Source organism: Prionailurus bengalensis, chromosome B3 (assembly GCF_016509475.1).
Source record: "Prionailurus bengalensis isolate Pbe53 chromosome B3, Fcat_Pben_1.1_paternal_pri, whole genome shotgun sequence".
Classification (NCBI taxonomy): domain Eukaryota; kingdom Metazoa; phylum Chordata; class Mammalia; order Carnivora; family Felidae; genus Prionailurus; species Prionailurus bengalensis.
Window position 1 is genome coordinate 109,295,996 of NC_057355.1, and position 23,037 is coordinate 109,319,032.

The 23,037-nt window shown below is 36.5% G+C and overlaps 1 protein-coding gene across 1 annotated transcript in view; it reads left to right on the forward strand.

Moving 5' to 3' along the window:
* The first annotated feature begins 4,494 nt into the window (after positions 1-4,494).
* SYT16 (synaptotagmin 16) overlaps positions 4,495-23,037 on the forward strand; it is a 95,054-nt gene continuing 76,511 nt past the window's right edge. Inside the window, exon 1 of the mRNA XM_043556310.1 lies at positions 4,495-5,161. Coding sequence (XP_043412245.1) covers positions 4,639-5,161 — 523 coding nt within the window. The 5' untranslated portion in view covers positions 4,495-4,638. The remainder of the gene's footprint in view (positions 5,162-23,037) is intronic.

The window sequence follows — 23,037 nt, forward strand, 5'->3', positions numbered from 1 at the left end:
CTTAATGATGAATATATCCAGGCTCAATATTATAATGCTTTTTGGCCCACACTGGTAAATTCTTGGGTTTCAAAGCAGAAAGGAACGATTAAGTGTTATCTAGTGAGTTAACTCCACGTTATAGATGAAGAAAATTGTTAATTAGTAACATTCATTCATTCATTCATTCATTCATTCACATAGCAAACATTAGATAAAGAGCCCTTACCCTGTGTGGGTCCTAGAATTATTAATTCTAAATAGTGTCCATTGGAAGAGGAAGATTGACAAATAATTAGCATATCCAGTGAAAACTTACATCATAAAGACACACTTAAAGTACTCTGAGGCCACACCTTTGACTGTAGAAGTGTTGACATATGCAATAGGAGTTTCATTGTAAAGAATGAGTAAGTATCTACCAGGCAGGCCAGGGAGAGAAGGCATCTGGGCAGAGCAAACAGAAGTCAGGGAAGAGCACAGTTACTATGACAAATGCTTAGTGTGTTAGTGTGACTGGAACATAGGACTTTACAATGAGGGGTGGTGAAGAATAGCCAAGTTATCACTGTGGGGCAGTGTTATTGGGAACAGCTCATACAGAGCTAGACATTCTGTCAGGACAAGAGGGATGGCTTTGTGAGTTGTGAAGCAATTGAAATACTTCCAAACTGGTTGATAAATAGCCACTGATCTGAGACTCCACCTCCCAGAAGTCCTCACATCCAGTGATTCATCAGTTAAAGAGTTGGCAACTTACAGGAGGTCTCTAGGACCCCTCCAGTACTAAGGTTAGTTAGGTAGTGCTGATTGTTCTTCTTCTTTTTTTTTTTTTTTAAATTTTGGATAAAAGAGAGCATGCATGTGAGCCAGGAAGAGAGAGAGGGAGAGAGAGAAAGAGAAAGGGAGGGAGGGAGGGAGGGAGGGAGGGAGGATCTTAAGCAGGCTTACACCCACCTCGGAGCCCTACCCAGTGCTCCAACTCACGAACCCATGAGATCATGACCTGAACTGAAATCAAGAGTCCGATGCTTAACTGACTGAGTCTCCCAGGCACCCCTGCTTGTTCATTTTTTGAGCATCTCTTCTCTTGTATGCCATAGTAAAGAATGTGAACTTTATCCTATAGGGTAGGACTTAAAAATTCAGATGCTTCCAGGGGGTCAGGCAGGCTACATAAAAATGAATAAAGCAAGTAGGTACATATAACAGGGAGAGATGAGGACTGTAGTGAATTGGAGGCATCAAAATTAATTTTTAAAGAACTCTGCATCAATAAACACAGAGTTTGGTGATTTTGACAGATGGGCTGCCAATGCTAAATTCTGCACTATAAGTAATAGGAAAACCTCAGTAGGGTTTCTTTTTTGATTTTCCTTTTAAACTAGGGGAGTGATATAAGCTTTATTTTTTTTAGAAAAATTGCCTAGAGGCTTTGATAGACAGAGATTACAAAAGAAAGAGATATGAGACCCAGAACATGGGCTGTTACATTTGCAACAACGTGGATGGTTCTCACTCATGCGGAATTTGAGAAACTTAACAGAAGACCATGGGGGAAGGGAAGGAAAAAAGTAGTTAGAAATTGAGAGGGAGCCAAACCATAAGAGACTCTTAAATACAAAGAAAAAACTGAGGGTTGATGGGGGGGCAGGGGTGAGGGGAAAATGGGTGATGGGCATTGGGGGCACTTGTTTTGATGAGCACTGGGTGTTGTATGTAAGTAATGAATCATGGGAATCTATGCTGAAGTTAAGAGCACATTGTATACTCTGTATATAAGCTAACTTGACAATGAATTATATGTATAAAAAATTATCCTATGGACGTAGAATAAAAGGCTGGTTATCTTTGGGTGATGGAGACTATGCCTTATTACCTCTTTTATTTTTGCTTATCTTTTTTCCCTAAAATTTCTAAAATAAACCTATTTTGTGGGGAAAAAAAAAAGAACAGAGGCTGTTACTAGTTCAAAGATTGGATGAGAAAACCCTGGCTTAAATTAAAAGATTTTGGATTGAATATGAAAATAAAGTTTTCTTTGTGTAATAAAACAATAGAAAGGATTATTAAGGAAAATATGCAATCTCCATCTTAAAACGTTTCAAGTACTGAAAGACAGTGTTAGAAGCTAAACCCCGTGATTTCTCAGGGAACTTTCTAGGTCTGTGATCATCTGAAGCACAACTGAGGCACAATGTTTGTGGAGGAAAAACAAACAAAAACTGTGTGGGTGGTGAAATGGAGTGGAAGAAATGCTGAAAGAACCCTTTTATAATACCCTGCAGGGGATTTGTGTGGTGATGTTAAGATGTTTTCAACAATTCTGAGGTCTATTCATCAATTTAGTGAATTTGAGTACACACTTTATGCTACACACTGTTCAAGGCACAATATTAAATAGCACTCATTAGTTCATTTCTTGAGAATTGACTACATATTTAGCACACTTCTAGACATTGTGGATAAGCTAGGGAATAAAACCTACAGTCCCTGCCCTCTAGGAATATCTATTCTAGGGGAGGAGACAGACAATAGACCTGATTGAAGGTCAGGTTATGGTGAGCAAACCTCAAGGGATGGATTGAGGCTGGAGAAGATTTGAGACGGAAACCAACTAGGTATGTAATATCTGGGAAGATTAGAGTGTAGGAAAAGTGATCACTCTACAAACATAATGGAAGAGTCTTAATAGACCTAAAGCTAGCAGAACTTGGAATGTAAGGAATGTAAGGGAGCAGAGGTGAAGAGAGAAAGTCACAGTTGTGAGTCTAGGGTGTTGAACCCTTATAGTAGCAAAAGTTATGTGCTAGTTTTGACGGCTGAATTTGAGATTTTGGTGAGACCCCCAAGTGTAGCTCTTTCCTCAGATCAGCATCTCTCAAACTTTGGTGTGTGTCAGAGTCACCTGAGAAACTTGACAAAAATAAAAAGATCCAGGGTGTATTCCTTCAACCAGTCTGAGACTCTTTTCTTTTTTAAATTAGATTACCAGGTTATTCTCCCACAAAGTTTGTGAACCACTAGCTTAGATAACCAGGGATACAAACCTGTATAGAGGGATTGAGCTAAGGGCTGGAGATGTATATTTTGTATACAAAAATGTTGAGCCTTATTGGATGGATCAACTCTCCCAGGTGATGAGTATTGTTTATTGATGAATCAATGCATGTATGAATGGCTATTACAAAAACTAAAAAAAAAAAAAAAAAAAAAAAAAAAAGCTAGAAGGGAAATTTTAGGAGAAGGTAGGCAATCCTATCAATTGCAGTAGCCTGAGGTCAAGAAGCCTGAAATATACAGGAGTGCTGGTAGACTGAGTCAGAAGGAAGCTATTGCTATAGAAGAGATGGGGTAGTTAAGCACAATCAGTGAATTTAGGCTCTGCCATCATTTATAGCATTCATCCTGAGCTGTTGATGAGCATTGTTAGGGCAATAAGATATATATAAATATTCACACACATATATATACATATATAACATATATATATACACACACATATATATACATATATATGTATATATATGTGTGTGTATATATATACACACACATATATATATGTGTGTGTATATATATACACACACATATATATGTACAATATATATACACACACATATATATACATATATATGTATATATACATATATATACATATATATGTGTGTGTATATATATACACACAATACACATACATATGTATATGAATTTATGTATATGTTTGTGTGCATGCATGTGTATAAAAGTATAGATGTTTAGCTCTAGAATCTTCGTTGTGCCCTGTTGCTATGTTGATGTCCTTATAGCCCCCTCCTTCAGGTTGTGAATCTTGTGGGAAGGAAGGTCTCTCAGGAATCTTGCAGGCTGTAGAGGGATGTCTTGGGGAGGCTGGAACACAGACAAAGGCAACCAGATGCGAGGATCATGTCTCCAATAAGCTGCATACTCCACTTGCCACTCTGTTTTGCAGTGGTTCTTTGCTCCCCAAGAATATAAATGATTTCTAGAAATCGCACAAAAATATAAAATCTTACTTTAAGATCTGTTAAAAGCTTTTTAATTCCAGGCACACATCTCCTTTGAATGGATAAATCTTTGTGTCATGAAGCAGAGATGCTTATTAGCCTGCTCACTGGGATCTGCAGGTTCGTAGATGAAGCATCCAACCTTTCTTGTATTTTGAAATGTCATGTTCAACTGCCTCTTAATGAAGATTCATTTATCCTTTTCACATTGTTAAGTATGGTCTATGGGGATAGACTTCTCTCAGTCCACATGAATAGAGCCCATTACTGCTGATGGAAGTTTTGCACATGCCTGAGTAGGTGAATAGGCATTGAAATAATCTACATTTAGATTTCCACAGTCATTTTTATTTAGCTACTTTCAGACTTCAATGATGATCTCTTTTTGTCTCCAAATGTTGTTTGACATTGATTATAGGTTATCTGGTAATGGGTCTGAGGTTGTTACTTTAATAGGTGTAAGTATTTCTTTCCTCTGTTTCAGCTGAGAAGTTTTGAGAGTGAACTATTCACAGCCATTAAGAGATCTCCAATTTAATTTGTCATCAAATTAAAAACTATTCTGTAGTTCACATTAAGTCCAGAGTACTGAAAGAACTGAACAAGTGGACTTGTAGACATCAGATAGCTGGCCATGGTGTTGGCCATGGCGTCCCAGGATGGTCAGAACTTCTTCCAGCCTCTCTCTTCCTGGATATCTCGGGTTTATGAAGCTCTCCAGCAAGCAGGAGATATGTTATCTGCTTCGCTGGTTAACTTAAACAAGCAAGACTCTAAATTAAGTGAAAAGCTAGACCAGGACTTAGATGATATTCAGATTCAGGAAACTTACTTTGAAGATGAAGAACAAGGCAATGATTGGCATCAAGAGGATGAAAATCCCTTGTTTCTTGAAGTGGATCATTTCTCCTGTTGTAATAGTGATTTGCAGGACTCTGCTCAAAGTTCAAGCCCCAGACTTAGCCATCCTGAAAAGGACTCCTGTTCCATAATGTCCCAGTGGCCCAGTCAGACCCTTGATGACCAAAAGCCACCACATATGCTCTCTTCTATTGCTGAGGAACAACGTCACCTTGAAAAGCAAAGAAGTGGTCTTCAGCACAGCTTTGACAGCCAGCTCTCTGGTATTTTAGAAAATGTTAATGGAAAAATGCAAGGTAAGGTAGCCAGTGATTATTTTCTCTGGGTTCTGCCAAAGGACATTTCTACTAATTTTATTTTGACTTGTTTTAGTTATCATATGAATTTTATTTTTCTCTCTCTTTAAACGTTTCCACATACTGGCTTCTTATTGAGAGATATACTCCTTAGGAATATTTTCAATGTATAAAACGTTGGGAGATCTGTATTTGTGGGTTCCATACTCCAGAACAATAGTTCAGAGCAAGCAAAATGGTGAAAACAAGTTTGTGGGCTCTGTTTGAGAAGCCCTTGTGCATATGTTATGCTTTTAAAACGATCTTTTAAAATGTTCTCTTTTTTTCACTTGGTTAGGAATCTCTAGATGTTACTATATTATTCGGTGTGAAATCCTGTGCAAAAAGCCATACTTGTTGCAAAATTTTTAGTTGATAACACTCCAAGAACACTTTTCACAGTGTTTCACTGAGACATGATGTGAGATGACAGTAGATAGGAAATCTCTGAAATAAGAATAGCTTGATTTTCTTTAAGCCCTGAGTGGAAAGGACACATTTACAACAAACTGTCTTTAGAGCTTTATCCTGTCAGATATGTTGAATATAGTGAAAATGTAATTAACTCTGTAAAAGTAGCTATAGTATGTCCTGGCATGAATTTCTCATGTTTCTAACGCTCTAAGCCTGAAGTAAGAACATTCGACTTGGTTGAGGGACAGAGGTACCTGACAGGCCAAGAAAGGTGTTGGGTGTGTATATGTGATGTGTGCTTGTAATGCATACATATATCACCAAGATTCTTGGATCTCTTATGTGACTTAAAGGTGATGTCACTAATTCCTTTCTTTTTGGGGGAAGCAGACTCTTCTGGAATACTTCACAGCCTCTTTATCCATTTTCAGTGATTCCTCTTAGTTTATCTTTTTAAGGAAACATTTTATCCAGATACATGAAATCTTAGAAAATGAGGAAACATAATTTCATATTCTTTTTATAGTACTTTCTTGATACTCTTACTTAAATTAATGTTGAAATGCTAGAATAAATTGGTAAAAACAAGGGAGGCTGATATTCTTTCTGAATATGACAAACTTATAAATAAATTCAATTTCAAGCTTTTAAAAATTATCTGTAGAGATAATTTTAGAAACATCTGGGCAACCAATAGGATTTCTTAGATTTGACTTGAAATTTCTATTCCTAATTTAGAAAATTCTTGCTAAAGTTGAACTGTATTTAAAATGATTAACATGAATTTGGCTTAATAGTTGCTTGAAATTGGATTTTTAAAATTTGTGTAATTGTTGTAATAATCTAATGGCAGTAAAACAATTTATTGGTTTATTCAGGGGATGTTTATTCTGTGGATCATAGCCTCCCAGAAGGCAGGAGCCACATCATAGATTAATTTTTGTATCCCTAACTTCAAGCATAATGCTAGGTGTATAATAGGACACCAAATAATAATTAATGATGGAACATCATTACAACAAGGTAAGCTAACAACTCTAAGACATAGATACTATTATTTTTCTCACATCACAGTTGAGAAGATTATGCTTAGAGAACTTGAGAATATACCCAAGATCCATATTTAGAAAGAGGCACAGCTCAGGAAGTCCAATTTGAGAGTTTATACATATTATTTCTCTTTTTTTCCTCTCCCTTTTTCAAGTTATAATTTGCATATAGTAAAATTCATCCTTGTTAGTATATGGCTCTGTTTTAATACACAGTCTTGTAACCACTGCCACAACTGAGGTATAAACCATTCCATCACCTCAAAAAAAATTCCCCCAAGTCCCTTTGTAGTCATTTCTCTACCACCAGCTCCGGGAAATTGCTGGTACATTTTCTTTCTATCATTTTGTCTTCTCCAGAATGCTATATAAATGGAAATATGCAGATGGTAGCCTTTTGAATCTGGCTTCTTTTATTATGTGCCTACAGTAATGCATTTGAGATTCATCCATGTTGCTGTGTGTTTCAGTAGTTTGCTGCTTCTTTTTTTTTTTAATTGCTGAGTAGTATTCCACTGCATGAATGCACCACAGTTTGTTGATCCATTCATCAGTTGAGGGATATTTGGGTTGTTTCCAGTTTTTAGCAATGTAAATAAAGCTGCTGTAAACATTTGCGAAACAGGTTTGGGTGCAAATGTAAGTTTTCATTTCAACGAGGTAAATACCTAGGAGTAGGTCATATGGGAAGTATACGTTTAATTTTAAGAAATTCTGCTGTTAGCTGAATACCACTTCACATTCCCAAAATTAATGCAGTCACTCATTTTCACTTTACCACAGTGTTATCATAAAATGTTTTTCAGCCATTCTCACAGGTGTGTACTGATAGCTCTTATTGGGAGATCACTCTCCTCTGGTCTCCACTCTGTCCTATGAGCAAAGTCACAAACCGCCTCTTATTTTAGACTATCTTTTCTTTTTTTTTTTTTTTCTTTTTTTTCTTTTTTTTTTCTTTTTATTATTTTTTTTTTCTGAAATTTATTGACAAATTGGTTTCCATACAACACCCAGTGCTCATCCCAAAAGGTGCCCTCCTCAATACCCATCACCCACCCTCTCCTCCCTCCCACCCCCCATCAACCCTCAGTTTGTTCTCAGTTTTTAACAGTCTCTTATGCTTTGGCTCTCTCCCATTCTAACCTCTTTTTTTTTTTCCTTCCCCTCCCCCATGGGTTCCTGTTAAGTTTCTCAGGATCCACATAAGAGTGAGACCATATGGTATCTTAGACTATCTTTTCAAGGATGTTTGTATGACAAAGAGCCTTGGAAGATAGAGATAGCATCTCTCTTCAGAGCAGAGAGAAGATTTGTTTGCCTTTCAGTCTAATAAAGATAATGTCTCTCTTCAGGGCAAAGCTTAGGCAGATTTGCTTGCAAATGGTAGAGATTTCACAAGCTGGGTCTTCCTTGGCTGTGACATGGCTTCCATGCTGGGCATCTATCTGAGCCTGCCTCTGCATCGCCCCCGTAGTACTTGGAGAGTGGGGGACTGACGTGAATGTGATGTTCATGTTGTATGTGGTGCTGTAATAAAACATCCTTTGTCTCTGACTCAAGTCTTATGTCTTCTGCCAACATCCATAAAAATTGTAGCAGGCAAAGTTGTTAGTGTGCAAGTAGGATAAAATCTCAAGGCCTTTCATAGGTTTTAACTCTTGTTTTGATTTTAATTTTCATTTCCCCAATAACTAATGACTTCGAGCATCTTTTCATGCAGTTATCTATCATCTGTGTGGCTTCTTTAGTAAAGTCTTCAAATCTTTTGCCCACTGTTATAGAACTGCTTTTTAATCTTCAAGACTTGAGTGTTATGTTTATATTCTGAGTATGAGATACTTTTCTGGATCTTTTCTATTGGTCTACAATTTACAAATATTCTCTCCCTGTTTTGTGGCTTGTCTTTTCCTTCTCTTAATGGTGTCCCTTGAAGAACAGAGATTCTTAATTACATGAAATCCATCTCATCAAGTTTTTTATTTTTATGAATTGTGCTTTTGTTATCATATTTAAGAAATCTTTGTATAGCCTAAGGTTACAAAGACATTTTTCTGTGTTTTATTCTGGAAATTTTAGAGATATGGGCTTTACATTTAGGGGTATACATTTTGAGGTAATTTTTAAATATGATATGAAGTATGGATGAAAGTGTTTCCCTCCCACCCTCAATATAGATGTCCATTATTCCTATCTCATTTGTTGAAAGGATTATCCTTTTTCCATTATGTGCTTTGGGATCTTTGTCAGAAATATATTATCTATACATGAGTGGGTCTATTGCTGGACTCTATATTTTCCGAATAATCTATATTTGTATTCTTTCTCTAATATCACACTGTCCTGATTCCTATAACTTTTTTTTTTTAATTTTAGAGAAAGCGTGTGAGCAGGGGAGAGCGGCAGAGAGGAGGAGGAGGGAGGGGGAGAGAGAGAGAGAGAGAGAGAGAGAGAGAGAGAAAGAGAGAGAGAGAGAATGAATCTTAAGCAGGCTCCATGCCCAGTGTGGAGCCCCATGTGGGGCTCAATCGCATGACCCTTGGATCATGATCTGAGCTGAAATCAAGAGTCAGATGCTTAACTGACTGAGCCACTCAGGCACCCTTGATTCCTATAGCTTTATAATAGGTCTGGAAATCAGGTAGTGTGGGCCCTCCAACTTTATTATTTTAAAACATTGTTTTGATTATATTTGCTTCTCCATTTAATTTTTATTTTTTTATCATTTTAATTTAGATTTTAGTTAGTTAACATATAGTGTAATATTGGTTTCAGGAGTAGATTTTAGTGATTCATCACTTATATATAACTTCCAGTGCTCATCCTAACAAGTGCCCTCCTTAATACCCATAACTTATTTAGCTCATCCCCTTACCCACCTCCCCTTTGAGCAACCCTCAGTTTGTTCTCTATCATTAAGAGTCTTTTGTGGTTTGATTCCTATATACATTTTAGAATAAACTTTTGATTAAAAAATTATGCTGGGAATTTGATTGGAATTGTGTTGAATCCACAGATCAGTTTGGAGGGAATTATATGTTGATAATATTTGTTTTTCAATTCATGAACATGGTATATTGCTTTATTTAGTGCTTGGATTTTTTTTCCATCTGTTTTGTAGTTTCCAGCATAAAGGGTCTCATACATATTCTGTTAGATTTATACCTAAGTATTTCCTCTTTGGGGATGCTTTTGTAAAGAATACTTTTAAAACTTTAAATTTAAAACTGCTGCTTGCTAGTATGTAAAAATGCCATTGACTTTTGTATAATGGCCTTATATTTTGCAATCTCTCTAAACCCACTGTTAGTTCTAATTGTTTTATATAGGTATTTTGGGATTTTCTACATAGAAAATAATACAATTAGTGGGAAAAAGGACAGTTTTATTTCTTCCTTCCCAATATCCCTTTCTGTTATTGATTTATCTTAACTGATTGTGCTCTATTGAGCACTCTGTTGAATAAGAGTGATGAAAATGGATATCTTTGCCTTGATCTTGAGCTTACTAGAAAAACTTTGTCTTTCACTATTACTTAGTATTTAGGTGTAGGTATCTGTAGATGCTCTTTATTTTATTGAAGAAGTTCCCTTCTATAGGTTTGCTATGAGTTTTTATCAAAAAGAAGTTCTGTAAAATGATGTTTTGCAAATATTGAGATGATTATGTGATCTTTCTTGGTTAGTCTGTTGAAATGAATTACACTGATTAATTTTTGAGTGTTGAAGTTGTCTTGCATACCCAGGATAAAATCCACTTGATCATGGTACTGTTCTTTTCATGTATTGCTGGATTTGTTTTGCCATTGTTTTGTTGAGGATTTTGTTTTCCTTCTGTTTTCATTAGGGATAGTAGGCTGTAGTTTTCTTTTCTTGTACTCTTTGTGTAGTTTTGGTATCTGGATAATGTTGGCCTCACAATGAATTCACAATGAATTCTGAAACATTTTTCCTTTCCTGTAGTCTAGAAAAATTTGAATTAAACAAGCATTATTTGTTTCTCAGAAGTTTTCAATAGTTTTCCAGCGAACCCATCTGAACCAGGAATTTTGTGTGTTGAGAAGTAGGGATGGGGAGGGGGAATATTTTCAACTACAAATTCAGTTTCTTTAGTATGTATAGGATTATTCAAGTTATATGTCTTTTTTCTTGAGTGATTTTATGCAGTTTGTGTTTTTCAAGAATTTTTAAAATGTCATCTATGTTGTTAAATTTATAGACATAGTATTTCCTTGCTATCTTTTAAATGTTTTAAATTTCCTGATATTGGTGATTTTTGTCTTCATATTTTGCAGAGGGTGTGGTCTGTCTGAGTAAATTATTATCTAATTTATATATCTTTTTTTCCAAAGAACTAGTTTTTGGTTTTATTAATTTTTCTCGATTGTTTCTCTGTTCCTGATTTTATTGCTTTCTACTATTATCTTTATTATTTTCTTCTGCTTGCTTTCGTTATAATTTGTTCTTACTTTTTTCTAATATAATTATTAAATGTATACATTTCCCTATAAGAACTGCTTTATGTGCATCCAATAATTATTAATAACTTGTCATTAGAAAATATTTTCTAGGGGCGCCTGGGTGGCGCAGTCGGTTAAGCGTCAATTTCAGCCAGGTCACGATCTCGCGGTCCGTGAGTTCGAGCCCCGCGTCGGGCTCTGGGCTGATGGCTCAGAGCCTGGAGCCTGTTTCCGATTCTGTGTCTCCCTTTCTCTCTGCCCCTCCCCCGTTCATGCTTTGTCTCCTTCTGTCCCAAAAATAAATAAACGTTGAAAAAAAAAATTAAAAAAAAAAAAAAAAAAGAAAATATTTTCTAGTTTCCCTTTGACTTTTTTTGATACGTGGTTTACTTAAAAGTATGTTGGTTATGTTCCAAATATTGGAAATATTTTAGATAACTTTCTGTTACTAATTTCTAGTTTAATTCAATATGGTCTAAGTATATATTTTATATAATTTTGTGGGTTTTTTTAATTAGTTAAAGTTTGTTTTATCGTTCTGAATATGTTCTGACTTGTTGAATGTTTCCTTTGTACTTGAAAAAGACTATGTATTTTGCTGTTGTTGGGCACAGTGTTCTATAAATTACTTCACGTTTTTTGAGGATGTTTTTCTCAGATTTTTTTTTATATACTTATTTTATCCACTGATTTTGCCAACTGATTTTGTTTTGTTGATTACTGAGAGAAAAGTATTGCAGTTTCTAACTCTTCTTGTGGATTTGGCTATTTTTCTTTCCAGTTCTAGCAGTTTTTGCTTCATGTAGTTTGAAGCCCTGTTATTAATTCCATATACATTGTAGAAATATGTGCTTCCTTGATGAATTGACTTTTTGCTCATTATGTAATACACCTTTTTTATCCCTGAAGTCTATTTTGATATTAATATGACTATTCCAGCTCTTTCTTTTTTTAAATGTTTGTTTGTTTATTTATTTATTTATTTATTTATTTATTTATTTATGTGTTGAGAGAGAGAGAGAGAGAGAGAAGCATAGAGAGGAAGAGGAAGCAGGCTTCGTGCTGTCAGCAGGGAGCCTGATGTGAGGCTTGATCTTACCAACCGTGAGATCATGACCTGAGCCAGAATCAAGAGTACAATATTTGGGGCGCCTGGGTGGCTCCATCTATTAAGCTTCCGATTTCAGCTCAGGTCATGATCTCTTGGTTCATGGGTTCAAGCAAACATTAAAAAAAAAAGAGAATATGATACTTAACCAACTGAGCCACCCAGGTGCCCCTCCAGTGTTCTTTTTTTGTTTTAATTTTTAAAAAATGTTTGGTAATATTTGAGAGAGAGAGACAGAGTATGAGCAGGGGAGGGGCAGAGAGAGAGACAGAATCTGAAGCAGGCTCCAGGCTCTGAGCTGTCAGCATGGAGCCTGATGTGGGGCCCAAATTCAGGAGCTGTGAGATCATGACCTGAGCTCAACCGGCTGGGCCACCCAGGAGCCTCCCAATATTCTTTTGATTAGTGTTGACATGTATATTCATTAACTTTAAATTTATTTTTATATTTATAGTGGTATTCTTGTGCATGGCATAAAATTGGGTCTTTTTTTTTTTCATCCAATCTAACAAATTTTCAGTTAATTGGTCTTTTTTTTCACTGTTTCGTTGGTCTTAATTGTTTATATTTAATGTAATTTTTGATATTGTTGAAATAAAATCTGTCATTAGATTATTCCTATTTGTTTCACCTATTCTTCATTTCTTTCATCCTATTTTTTTTTCTGCCTTCTTTTGAATTGACTATTTTTAAGATTCCATTTCCTCTCCACTCTGGGCTCATTATTTATATCTCTTTTTTTTAATTAAAAAATTATGTATCTTTTTAAAAAATGTCTAATGGTCATGCTAGGATTTACAACATATATCTTTAATTGCACTCTACCTTGAAAAAATGTTTTACTGCTTTAGGTATAGTTTAGTGATGCTACAACAGTATATTCCCAATTTTTCCCTCAAGTCCTTTGTTTTATTGTGATACATTTTACTTTTATACATGAAAGAAATACTCAATACATTGATGCTGTTTTGCTTTAGATGGTTGTCTCTAGATTGGTTGTCTCTCTGATTAAAATAAGAATGTTTGCCTCATTTATGCTATTTGAAGTCTTTAGCTTAGGCGTATATGCTGCTAATGAATTATCTTAGTTGTTTGTCTGAAAAATATTTATTTTTGAAATAGATTTCAGCTAAGTATGGAATTCTGAGTTGACAGTTATTTTTTTCCCCAGCACTTTAAGGTTGTCATTTCACTGTCTCATGGCTTGCATAGTTTTCATATAAGAAGTATGCTGTAATTCTTACTTTTGTTCTTCTGCATGTAATGTGTCTTTTTTTTCTATTGGATACCTTCAAGATTTTGTGTTTATCTGTGGTTTTCAGCAGCTATATCTAGGGGTGTGTGTGCATGTGTCCGTATGGTGTTTATTTGTCTTGGTGTTCTCTGATCTTTTTGTGTCTGTAGTTTAGTGAGTTTCATTACTTCTGGAAAATTCTTGGCCACCATCTCTACAAATATTGCTTCTAATACATTCTTTTTGCTCCTCTCTCTAGTATTCCAATTGCACAAATATTAGACATTTTGATAACGTCTCACAGCTCTTGAATGTTCTTTTTCCTTCACTCTTTTTTCCCTTTTTGTACTTCAGTTTAGGTGGTACAATCCAATGACATCTACAAGTTTACTTTCTTTGTGTCAAGTCTGATGACGAGTCCACTGAAAGTCTGACGATGAGTTCATCTCTGTTACCATATATTTTTATTTCTAGCATTCTGATTTGACTTTAAAAAATAATTTCAGGGGCACCTTGTGGCTCAGTCGGTTGAGCATCCGACTTCAGCTCATATCATGATCTCACGGTCAGTGGGTTTGAGCCCTGCGTCAGGCTCTGTGCTGACAACTCAGAGCCTGGAGCCTGCTTCAGATTCTGTGTCTCCTTCTCTCTCTGCCCCTACCCCGCTCACACTTTGTCTCACTCTGTTTCTCAAAAAATAAATAAATGTAAAAAAAATTTTTTTTAAATAATTTCAGTCTTCTTTGCTGAAATTTCATATGAGTTTATGCATGTTCCCCCTTTTCCCACTATGACTTTTAATATGTTAATTATAGTTACTTTAACTTTCCTGTCTGGTAGTTCCAACATCTGAGTCATCTCTGAGTTTGGGTTTTTTGATTGCTTTGTCTCTCGATGGTATATTTTTCCTTTCTTTTTATTTTGCTTGTCTTGTAATTTTTGATTCAAATCAAACATCATAGGTAGGGAAAGGAAATAGTATTTCCATCTGGAAGTAAGATTAGCCTTTTCTTAAGCCATACAGAGAAAGACAGATACCATATGTTTTCACTCTTATGTGGATCCTGAGAAACTTAACAGAAACCCATGGGGGAGGGGAAGGAAAAAAAAAAAGAGGTTAGAGTGGGAGAGATCCAAAGCATAAGAGACTCTTAAAAACTGAGAACAAACTAAGGGTTGATGGGAGGTGGGAGGGAGGGGAGGGTGGGTGATGGGTATTGAGGAGGGCACCTTTTGGGATGAGCACTGGGTGTTGTATGGAAACCAATTTGACAAGAAATTTCATATATTGAAAAAAATATTAGCCTTTTCTAATGCTGGGAGAAGGTTGGGTCAATTTAGTCAGAATTTGATCTGGGTATGGGTTTTGCTGTTATTGTTAACCTCAGTGTTACATAGGCTTCAAAATTCTCTATTATTACATTGTGTTTAGGGTAGGGGCTTGTTTTCTACAGATTTTTGTGAAAATCTGCTCTATCTTAAGCCTTGGGTCTCCTCTTTTTGCCTGTGCCTCAGAAAGGGTCTCTCTCTTTAGGCTTTTGTCCCTCTCCTTAAGGAGACTTCTTTCTTCTATATTACTTGGTATTTGCTAATGTGGTGTGGTTGTGTTGGAAATTTCTGTTTTCTGCTGTTTTGGAGCAGCCTATTTTAGGCAGTTCTTATGTCCCTGTGTCACAGGGTTAGGGCCTTCTCAATAATTTTGCCCCTCCCCTGATGGTATGACCCTAAGAATTCTTTCTGCCCTTTTCCTAAGGTGGAATTTTTAATTTTGTTTCATTCACTCATGTTAATGTGTTTTTATCTGTGGTTTAGGAGTGACAAAATTTGCTTCCCTTCCCCAAGTAGCTTAAAGCCTTTGTTCCATAATGTAAATATCATAGAAGAATTTTGGCAAGACTTCTTACCTCTCCTATAGTAGCCACTCTTCCCCTCTTCCAGGACTGCACTATGAGAGAAACTTTCTTTACTCCTGTTGTGCCCTGCCTCCAGTCTTTCTCATGAATTTTGTGGAGAAGAGCTTCTAAATGGGTTTCGATTTTCCTTGGATTTGTGACTCCTATGAGTTCTGTACACTTGTGCTTGTCCATAGTTGGCCTTTAGAAATTCCTTGAAAATATTAGCTTCTTCTTACCATCTTGCATAAATCCAGCATCTGCCCCTAGCAAGGCAATGCTTGAGTCCTTTATTCCTTTGAAATAAGTTTTCTTTTTTTTGCTTTTGGACTAGTTGTTTATATTATGACTAGAGCTCTCTGATGAGTTTAAGAAATGTGTCATTTTACAAATACCTATATTTTATTGTTTTTGTTGTGAAAGAGTGGGAGCATTATTTCCAATGTTCTACATCCTAAGTAGAAACTGAGACTTAGAAAATACACACTTAAAACTATATTCTAAAATTGAATTGGACATTCTTATTAATAGAGTAGCATGTTTGGGCTGGGAGATAAATGTACAACTAAGATATTGGTTTTCCTATAATGAGTTGTGTAATGCCTAAGAGTTACTCATATGTAATGAGTCCTATAAAAAAGTTTGTGTAAAGTGACAACAACTAGGTACATGGTAACTCTTGAGATAATTTTATCAGAGATGGTCAGAAAAGGTTTCACAAAGCAGGTGATATAGGACTACAAACTGTAAGCATGAGTCAGAATTTAACAGGTGGATGGAGGGAGAAAAGCATTCCTTTTAGAGGAATGGCATGAACACAGATATGTGGACAAGCCTGACATTTTCAGGGATGGAAAATGAGGCTAGAGCTTAGGTTGCAACCGGGAAGGTCTTTGTTTTTTCTGTGTTAGGGATTTAGCTTTTATTTTGTAAGCAGTTGGGAATCTCAAAAAGATCATAATCATAAGTGACACCCACAGAGCCTTGTTTTAGAAGGATAACTCTAGCATCAGTTTGGAGGCTAAATTGAAGGGAAGAATGTATGTTGTCTCTCTAGGGAGCTACTGTAAGAAGAAATGGTATCTAAAACAGTATGAATACATATAGAGAAATAGTTATCATTATTTTCATGACACAGTGAAGTCATCAAAAAGGCATCTCAGAAGGAGAGTCTTTGACAGGGCTCTGAGAGAGCAATGGGGGCATTGGCTTATTAGTGGAGGCAGAAGTCCAGGTTTCCCTCTTGGCCTCCTTAACTCTTGAAGGGGTGGTCCTCATTAATGTTGGGTGAGGATGGGAGTTCTATCTTCCCATGTGAGTTCCACTAACACTGAGTTGAGGGTAGCCTTAATACTGTTGGGTGATGGTGAAAATCTTGTCTCCACTAGAGCTCCTCTGTTACCCCCCAAGTTGGGAGGGGCAGGAATGCCTCAATTCAAGTCTGGGTCCAAGTTCCTCATGTGGCGTATTCTGATAGAGATAGAGGATGCTTATTATTGGCTATCAAAAATGAAATTCCTGGATCCCTACTTTGCCTTCTTTGGCACCCTCTGGTGGGGATATTGATCAGGGTGCCTCATTATAGCCTGGTGAGGATGGGAATGTAGGCTCCCCATTTGGACTTTGCTGGCATGGATGAGGGTAGGGAATAGTTTTTTTCTTTCTCTTTTTCTTTTCTTTTTTTATTTTTTTACTGTGCTGTTTAGCTAGAGTAGAACATTGATTATCTGAGTTTTCTGTTTTGCTAGGCTGCCCCTTCCCTGGTCCTTTGCATAGAAAGAGCGGGCTTTTCTTGGGAACTTTTTTGTCTGTGCCTGTTGGCATTTATGGGTTTCCAGCTTCTTCGGCTTCATGTCTGGGCTATGTGTGACAAAACAACCCAAGAAACTCACCACCATGCTGTTCCTTGAATTTCATGGTCCCTGGCCATTCTACCATCTTCTCTGTACCTTTTAGTCTTCCTATCTTTGTTTTATATACAGTGTCTAGGGTTTTTGATTGTACTTAGGGGGAAGAATAGGGAAAAGTACATCTATTCTATCTTCCTGGAAGTGAAAGTCTTCCATTTAGTCCATAACAGTATTATGACTAAATCTCACTCACTTTTTTTGATTTCACAGTGAAACTAAGAGCAATAGAATATGACAAAGGGAGGCGTGAATGTATAGGTCAATATGGGGAGAAAAATTTCTCTAAAAAGAGAGGTTTTGTATGATGGCTTTTCTCACTTAATCAAATGCTTATTGAATGTCTACCATGTATACAAAGCACTATGGGGAGTGGACAAGTATACACACGTATAGATCATGAGCCCCTCCTTCAGATTATTGCAAAGCGTATGCCATTTGTTTAATATGTTCCAGAAGATGCACAAATGCTTTCAATGTCCTGGCTGTTGGTGGTGGTGGGAGTTGGGAATGCAGTAGAGACCTAAAATGAGACAGTCTCATTGGCCCAACTCACTCATGACTTTATAGGTGGGGGAGCTTTACTAAGTTGCCTTTAGGGAGTTTCCATCTTTGTCTCTCTTCCTGATGTGATATAGCCCACTAATTTACTTCAAATGCCTCTTAACCAGTGAACAAAGACTCTTGTTCCTCTTTCCTCAAAATATGTACATACCCTGAGCCCTCTATGAAACCAGGATAAGGGACTGGACTCTCAGCTGTATGACTATTAAACACTTGGTTTTTTTGGGTCTACCTGCTGGCTAGCAGTCTTAAATTATCATCAGTGCTCAGTTTTCTTTTTATTCCACCGGATCACGGCAGCTGCAGTACATGGCTGCTTTGCAGTCTATTAAAGAGATGTATTTGGAGATACACTAGGAAAAGGCGGCATTTTAATCAGTGATTTATATGCACTTTTTAAAAAGCCTTGTCAAGTCTGCTTTTCCCATTTAACCTTGAATTCTTTTCATAACATTGTATCTTGATTTTATGTTCCTTAATGTGCCATATTTTTTCTCTACAATAGATTTTAAGCTAAATTGGCCCAAAACAAGAGGGATGCTGAATGCTTTTTGTAACCATGGAAACATTTCTGGGCACTTACTGAGGATCTGGTTGCCAATAGTAATGTAACAGAGAAAAGAGATACACTTCATTTAGCAGTTGCCTATGATTAAGAGGCAGATAGACTCCTTATAGTGATATCTCAAGATAGGTTTTTTTGGTTTAAAGACCCAAATCCAAAACACCAACTTCTCAGTCAAGAAGCAGTTATGACACTTTGATATGTGATGGGAAAGAGTTCTAATTGCATTGAAAATCATCTTTGTTTTCAGTTTTTCACCTCATACTTTTTTTTTTTGAGACTGTTTTTTAACCACATGTATTTGTTTCCAAGAAATATGCTCACTATTTCCTGAAATAGCCTGCTAATGGAATTAATGTGTTCCAAGTACACTGGCATATAGAACTTTAGATACACTCTTTGGCTAGATGGAATGAATTAAAAAAAATAGAACAGCAGGCTTTGAAATCATGGTGACATAATTTGACTTTTTGGTCAGATTATGAGGCTAATATAACATGAAAGGGAAAATCCTACAGTGTTCTTAGTTACTGGTTGGTCTCAAGATTTTATGGATTGGGGGTATTTTGTTCTGTCAATGTTGTTAGGATTGCTTGTGGCAATTGAGACTAAATGGCATCAGGTAATATAATGCAATTGATTTATAAATCATATGGGCTTTATTTCTTTTCTGTAGGACATGTTATGGCACATGAGATGTTGCATCCTGCCTTTCCTTTGTTTGCAATACTTGAACTTTGCTTTTGCATTGACAAAGTGCTTTCTTGAAAGTAAACTTATCTCTAGTTAAATTTGTCTTCATTCATTAGTCCTTCATTTGATAGCATATGCCATCACATTCCTTGGTTATCAAGAATTGGTCATAAAAAAGTTTAGTATTCTGCAAAATCTTCAGAATTTGTTTTCTAAAAACTTTTTGAGGTTAATTTTCTTGATATGTTGACTTGCATGTTTTAGAAAAAGTAGGTATTAATGAACATGCTAGGAGCTGATGTACGGTATTCAGAGTCTTGACATTGAAGGCAAGGAGACTTATTGCTACTGCAATGTATTTTGCAATTTTGTGTCATTTTTAAAGGAAATTTTAGGCATGTAACAAATTCCTGCATGGACGGAGTTGGAACGTATGACTTATTCAAATGGTCAGAATGTGGATTAAATTTTTACCTTGATTTCTGGGTATTATAATAGAATGCTTGAACATTTTTAAGGGCAGCTTTAAAATGAGGAAATAAAGTCCTTTTTTTCTTTTCCTATTCTTACCATCATTAGGAATGGATTAGAGAGATAGGAGGTAAATTATACTACAAATGAGCTTAAGTTCCATTTTTCCAATTCCCAAGGAACGAGGAATTTTTCTTTAATAATGGAATTACTTGATAATGAAAAAGCTCAGGGGTCTTCTCTGCCCTGAGACTCAGACAGTAATAGAGCCAGGTGATTCTTTTTTGCAATTATCTATCCTATTAGGGTAGAAGCTGGAGCCAGGTAGGAAGTACAAACTTAATAAGACCTTTTCTTCATTTACTATCTGGTTTTCTCTTGCTGAGCGAGATTTTTACCTGTGTGTTTGTGTGTTGTTTATTCATCTTTTAAAATGCCATAGAGATACTATCTTTTTTTTCCCTCTTGTATTCTCCTTCCTTTGGGAAATCCCCCTTCTCCCTCCCCTGGTATTCTTGTTAGATATCCACCTCTGAGGAGAAATGGTCTTGTTTCTGAAAAGGAGCCTTATAAATAATGGAGTTTCTGATTTGTGATGATGAGTTCCTTTTCCCTTTGAGCTCTTGTTAAGTGTGCTCAGGGGTGGTCTAGGCCACTGCTAATGGAGTTTTTAGTGCCCTTTACATTTCCTAGTTTTTAAATTTATGAAACATTTCAAAACACAGAAAAGTATAGCATGATATAACAAACATCCACAAATCCACCACTTAACTCTGCCACATCTTAAAGTTTTGCCACATTGAACTCCAATTTATTTTAAAGACGCCATCCAGGACCAATATGATTGGAACCCTCTGTGAACTCCTCCTTGTTTTCTTTCTCTTCTCTCCTCTAGGAGTAAAACAAGTCTAAATTTGGGGGCGTGATTCCCAGCGTGTTTTTATTCTTTTGCTGCAAGTATTTGTATCTGTAAATTTCACACAACATAATTTTGCATGTTGGAAAGCTATCCAAATGATATGATATTAACCATGTTATTCTGCAACCTGTTTCTGTTTACCTCTCAATGCTATGCTTTTGAATGATTCAGACCCATGTAGATTTAGTTTATTTTAACTGATGTATAATAGTCCACTGTATTAAATAACATGCCATTTATCCATTTACATGTTGATCCAATTTATCCATTCTTATTAACACCTAATTTATTTCCAGTTTTTCACAATAATGAATAATTCTGCCATGTAAACTTATCTATGAGCACATATACCAGAGTTTCTTTAGATGTCATATATGAAAGAGACAGTGCCATTTTGAGCCCCTTGCTTTAACTAGGTAATTTCTTCCTGGGTCGAGTCACCTTGAATAGATTCCTTGGTCCTCCCCCAGTTTTTCTTGAGGTGGTTCCAATTGGTTCTGTAACCAAGAGAGTTATAACCAATGGTGTGCTGAAGGCATTAAAAGAATCTAAGAGTTGTCTGTGCTTTCCATAGCAAGTTTAAATAATGAATGAAAACATGGGCAGTGACACCAAATTTTAGGGGACTTACAGGCTCCTTTGAAACTTTAACAAAAGTTATGAACTACTTTTTCAGAAAACACATGCAGGATATACCAAAAAATTTTTATAATGAAATTTCATGGGTTCATGGACCACCCAAAGTATATCTATGATATTTTAGATTAAAGTCTACAAGGTGTACAAAAACAGCTAGTGATGATACAGTCAGGAGTCAACCACTGTACCGTTTCATTTTAAATTTGACTTTTTTCCTAAGAAAATAAAATTGGAGAAATACATTAAGATCTCCATTGGTCTTCAGGTATTCTCTCTCTGCTCACGTCTATTCTGCTTTGTCCTGCTTTGTATGTTGAGGCTGGTATTCTGCAAACTACAGTTTTCTTTTGCCAGGGGTATTCTCCTATGTTGTGCCAAAAGGAGCAGTGGAGGGATACTGGAAGATGGAAGGAAGAAAGAAAGGAATTCCTTTTTCCTGCTTTTCCTTACTGTTCTGTTACAGGCACCACAGTAGAGCCTTCCTTATTGCTACCAGCAGTCTGGGTTCCAGTATCCACTTTCTTTCAGCATTCCAAAACCAACCTCATGGCCTCCCACTTAGAGGTGACTACCCTGTCTAGGAAATTTTCCCTCCCCAGAGTCTAGACTCCGTAGAGCTCCTCTTCTGACACCCTGAACCACCACCAGCAGCCTGACCCACTGTCTGAGCCTCATATTCTTGAAGCCTTGTTTCTGAGCTTCTGGTTTCGATAATCTTCATTGCTTCCCTTTGCTTCTCCAGCTTGAGGGGTGGTCGCTGCTTCCTGCAGTTACAGTCTCTTAGTTACTTCCTGTTCCTCTTTCTATTCATTCAGTACCCAATAGCTGTAGAACCAATTTTCTATATTAAATTCCCTCTATTGAAATACCTATTGTGGTTTTTGGTCTTCTGATTGGATCTTGACGAATATAGTAATGAAAGTGTTGTCCAAGCAGTTGTATAGATTTTGAAGTGGTCCAGACTAATTGTGGAAGAGCTAGAACGTCCATGTGGACTGAGGCTTTCTGGAGGAGATAGGTAACTGGTAAAATGGGCATCTAATTCTTACCCATATTTGATATTCACCAGGCAAACAAATGTGATATGACAGGTAATAAGTACCATGAGGAAAATTAAGCAGGTTAGGGGGGTAAAAATTAATCAGGTGAGTGGAATTTTATATAGGATGGTCTTAGATCTTATATACAATGATCTGTATTTTACATAGGTGGTTTTATACTTTGTATATGTGGTGCTATATTTTATATACTATGACCTCTCCAAGAAGGCAGCAGTTAAGCAGAGCTGTGAAGGAAGTGAGGGAGTGGGCTATGCAAAAAAATGAGGGAAGAGCATTGTCAACAGACGGAGAAGTAATTGGGCAAGCCATGGTATGGGGTGAGAAGTGTGTTTGGCAGATTGATTTTAATCTTTGTTTATTTTGAAGGGAGAGAGATTCACAGAGTATGAGCACGGAAAGAGCAGAGAGAGAGGGAGACAAGAGAATCTGAAGCAGGCTCCAGGCTCTGAGCTGTCAGCACAGGACTTGATGTGGGGCTTGAACCATGAGATCATGACCTGAGCTGAAGTCAGACACTTAACCTACTGAGCCACCCAGGCACCACTGGCAGATTGATTTTGAAATGTGGCTTTGCCCAAGCTTATCAGCATCTGGCCATTGGTAATACTGTCCATTTGTTACTCCAGAATTTTTGCTGTTTGTGAAATTTTCTGATGTTTCATAAATCTTTTGCTTAAAGAGGTCAAGTATGAGATTTTCTTAGGACACATTCTTGTTCACAGAAAGACTTCAAAAACTTTTATATCATCTCAAAAATCAGTTTATTTTCAGGGAGAAGGTAGGAAGAAACATGAAGTTGAAATTTTAAGCATTATCTTCTTAAGCTGTAATGTAAGAGCATATTTCAAAACCAAATTCAAACTTC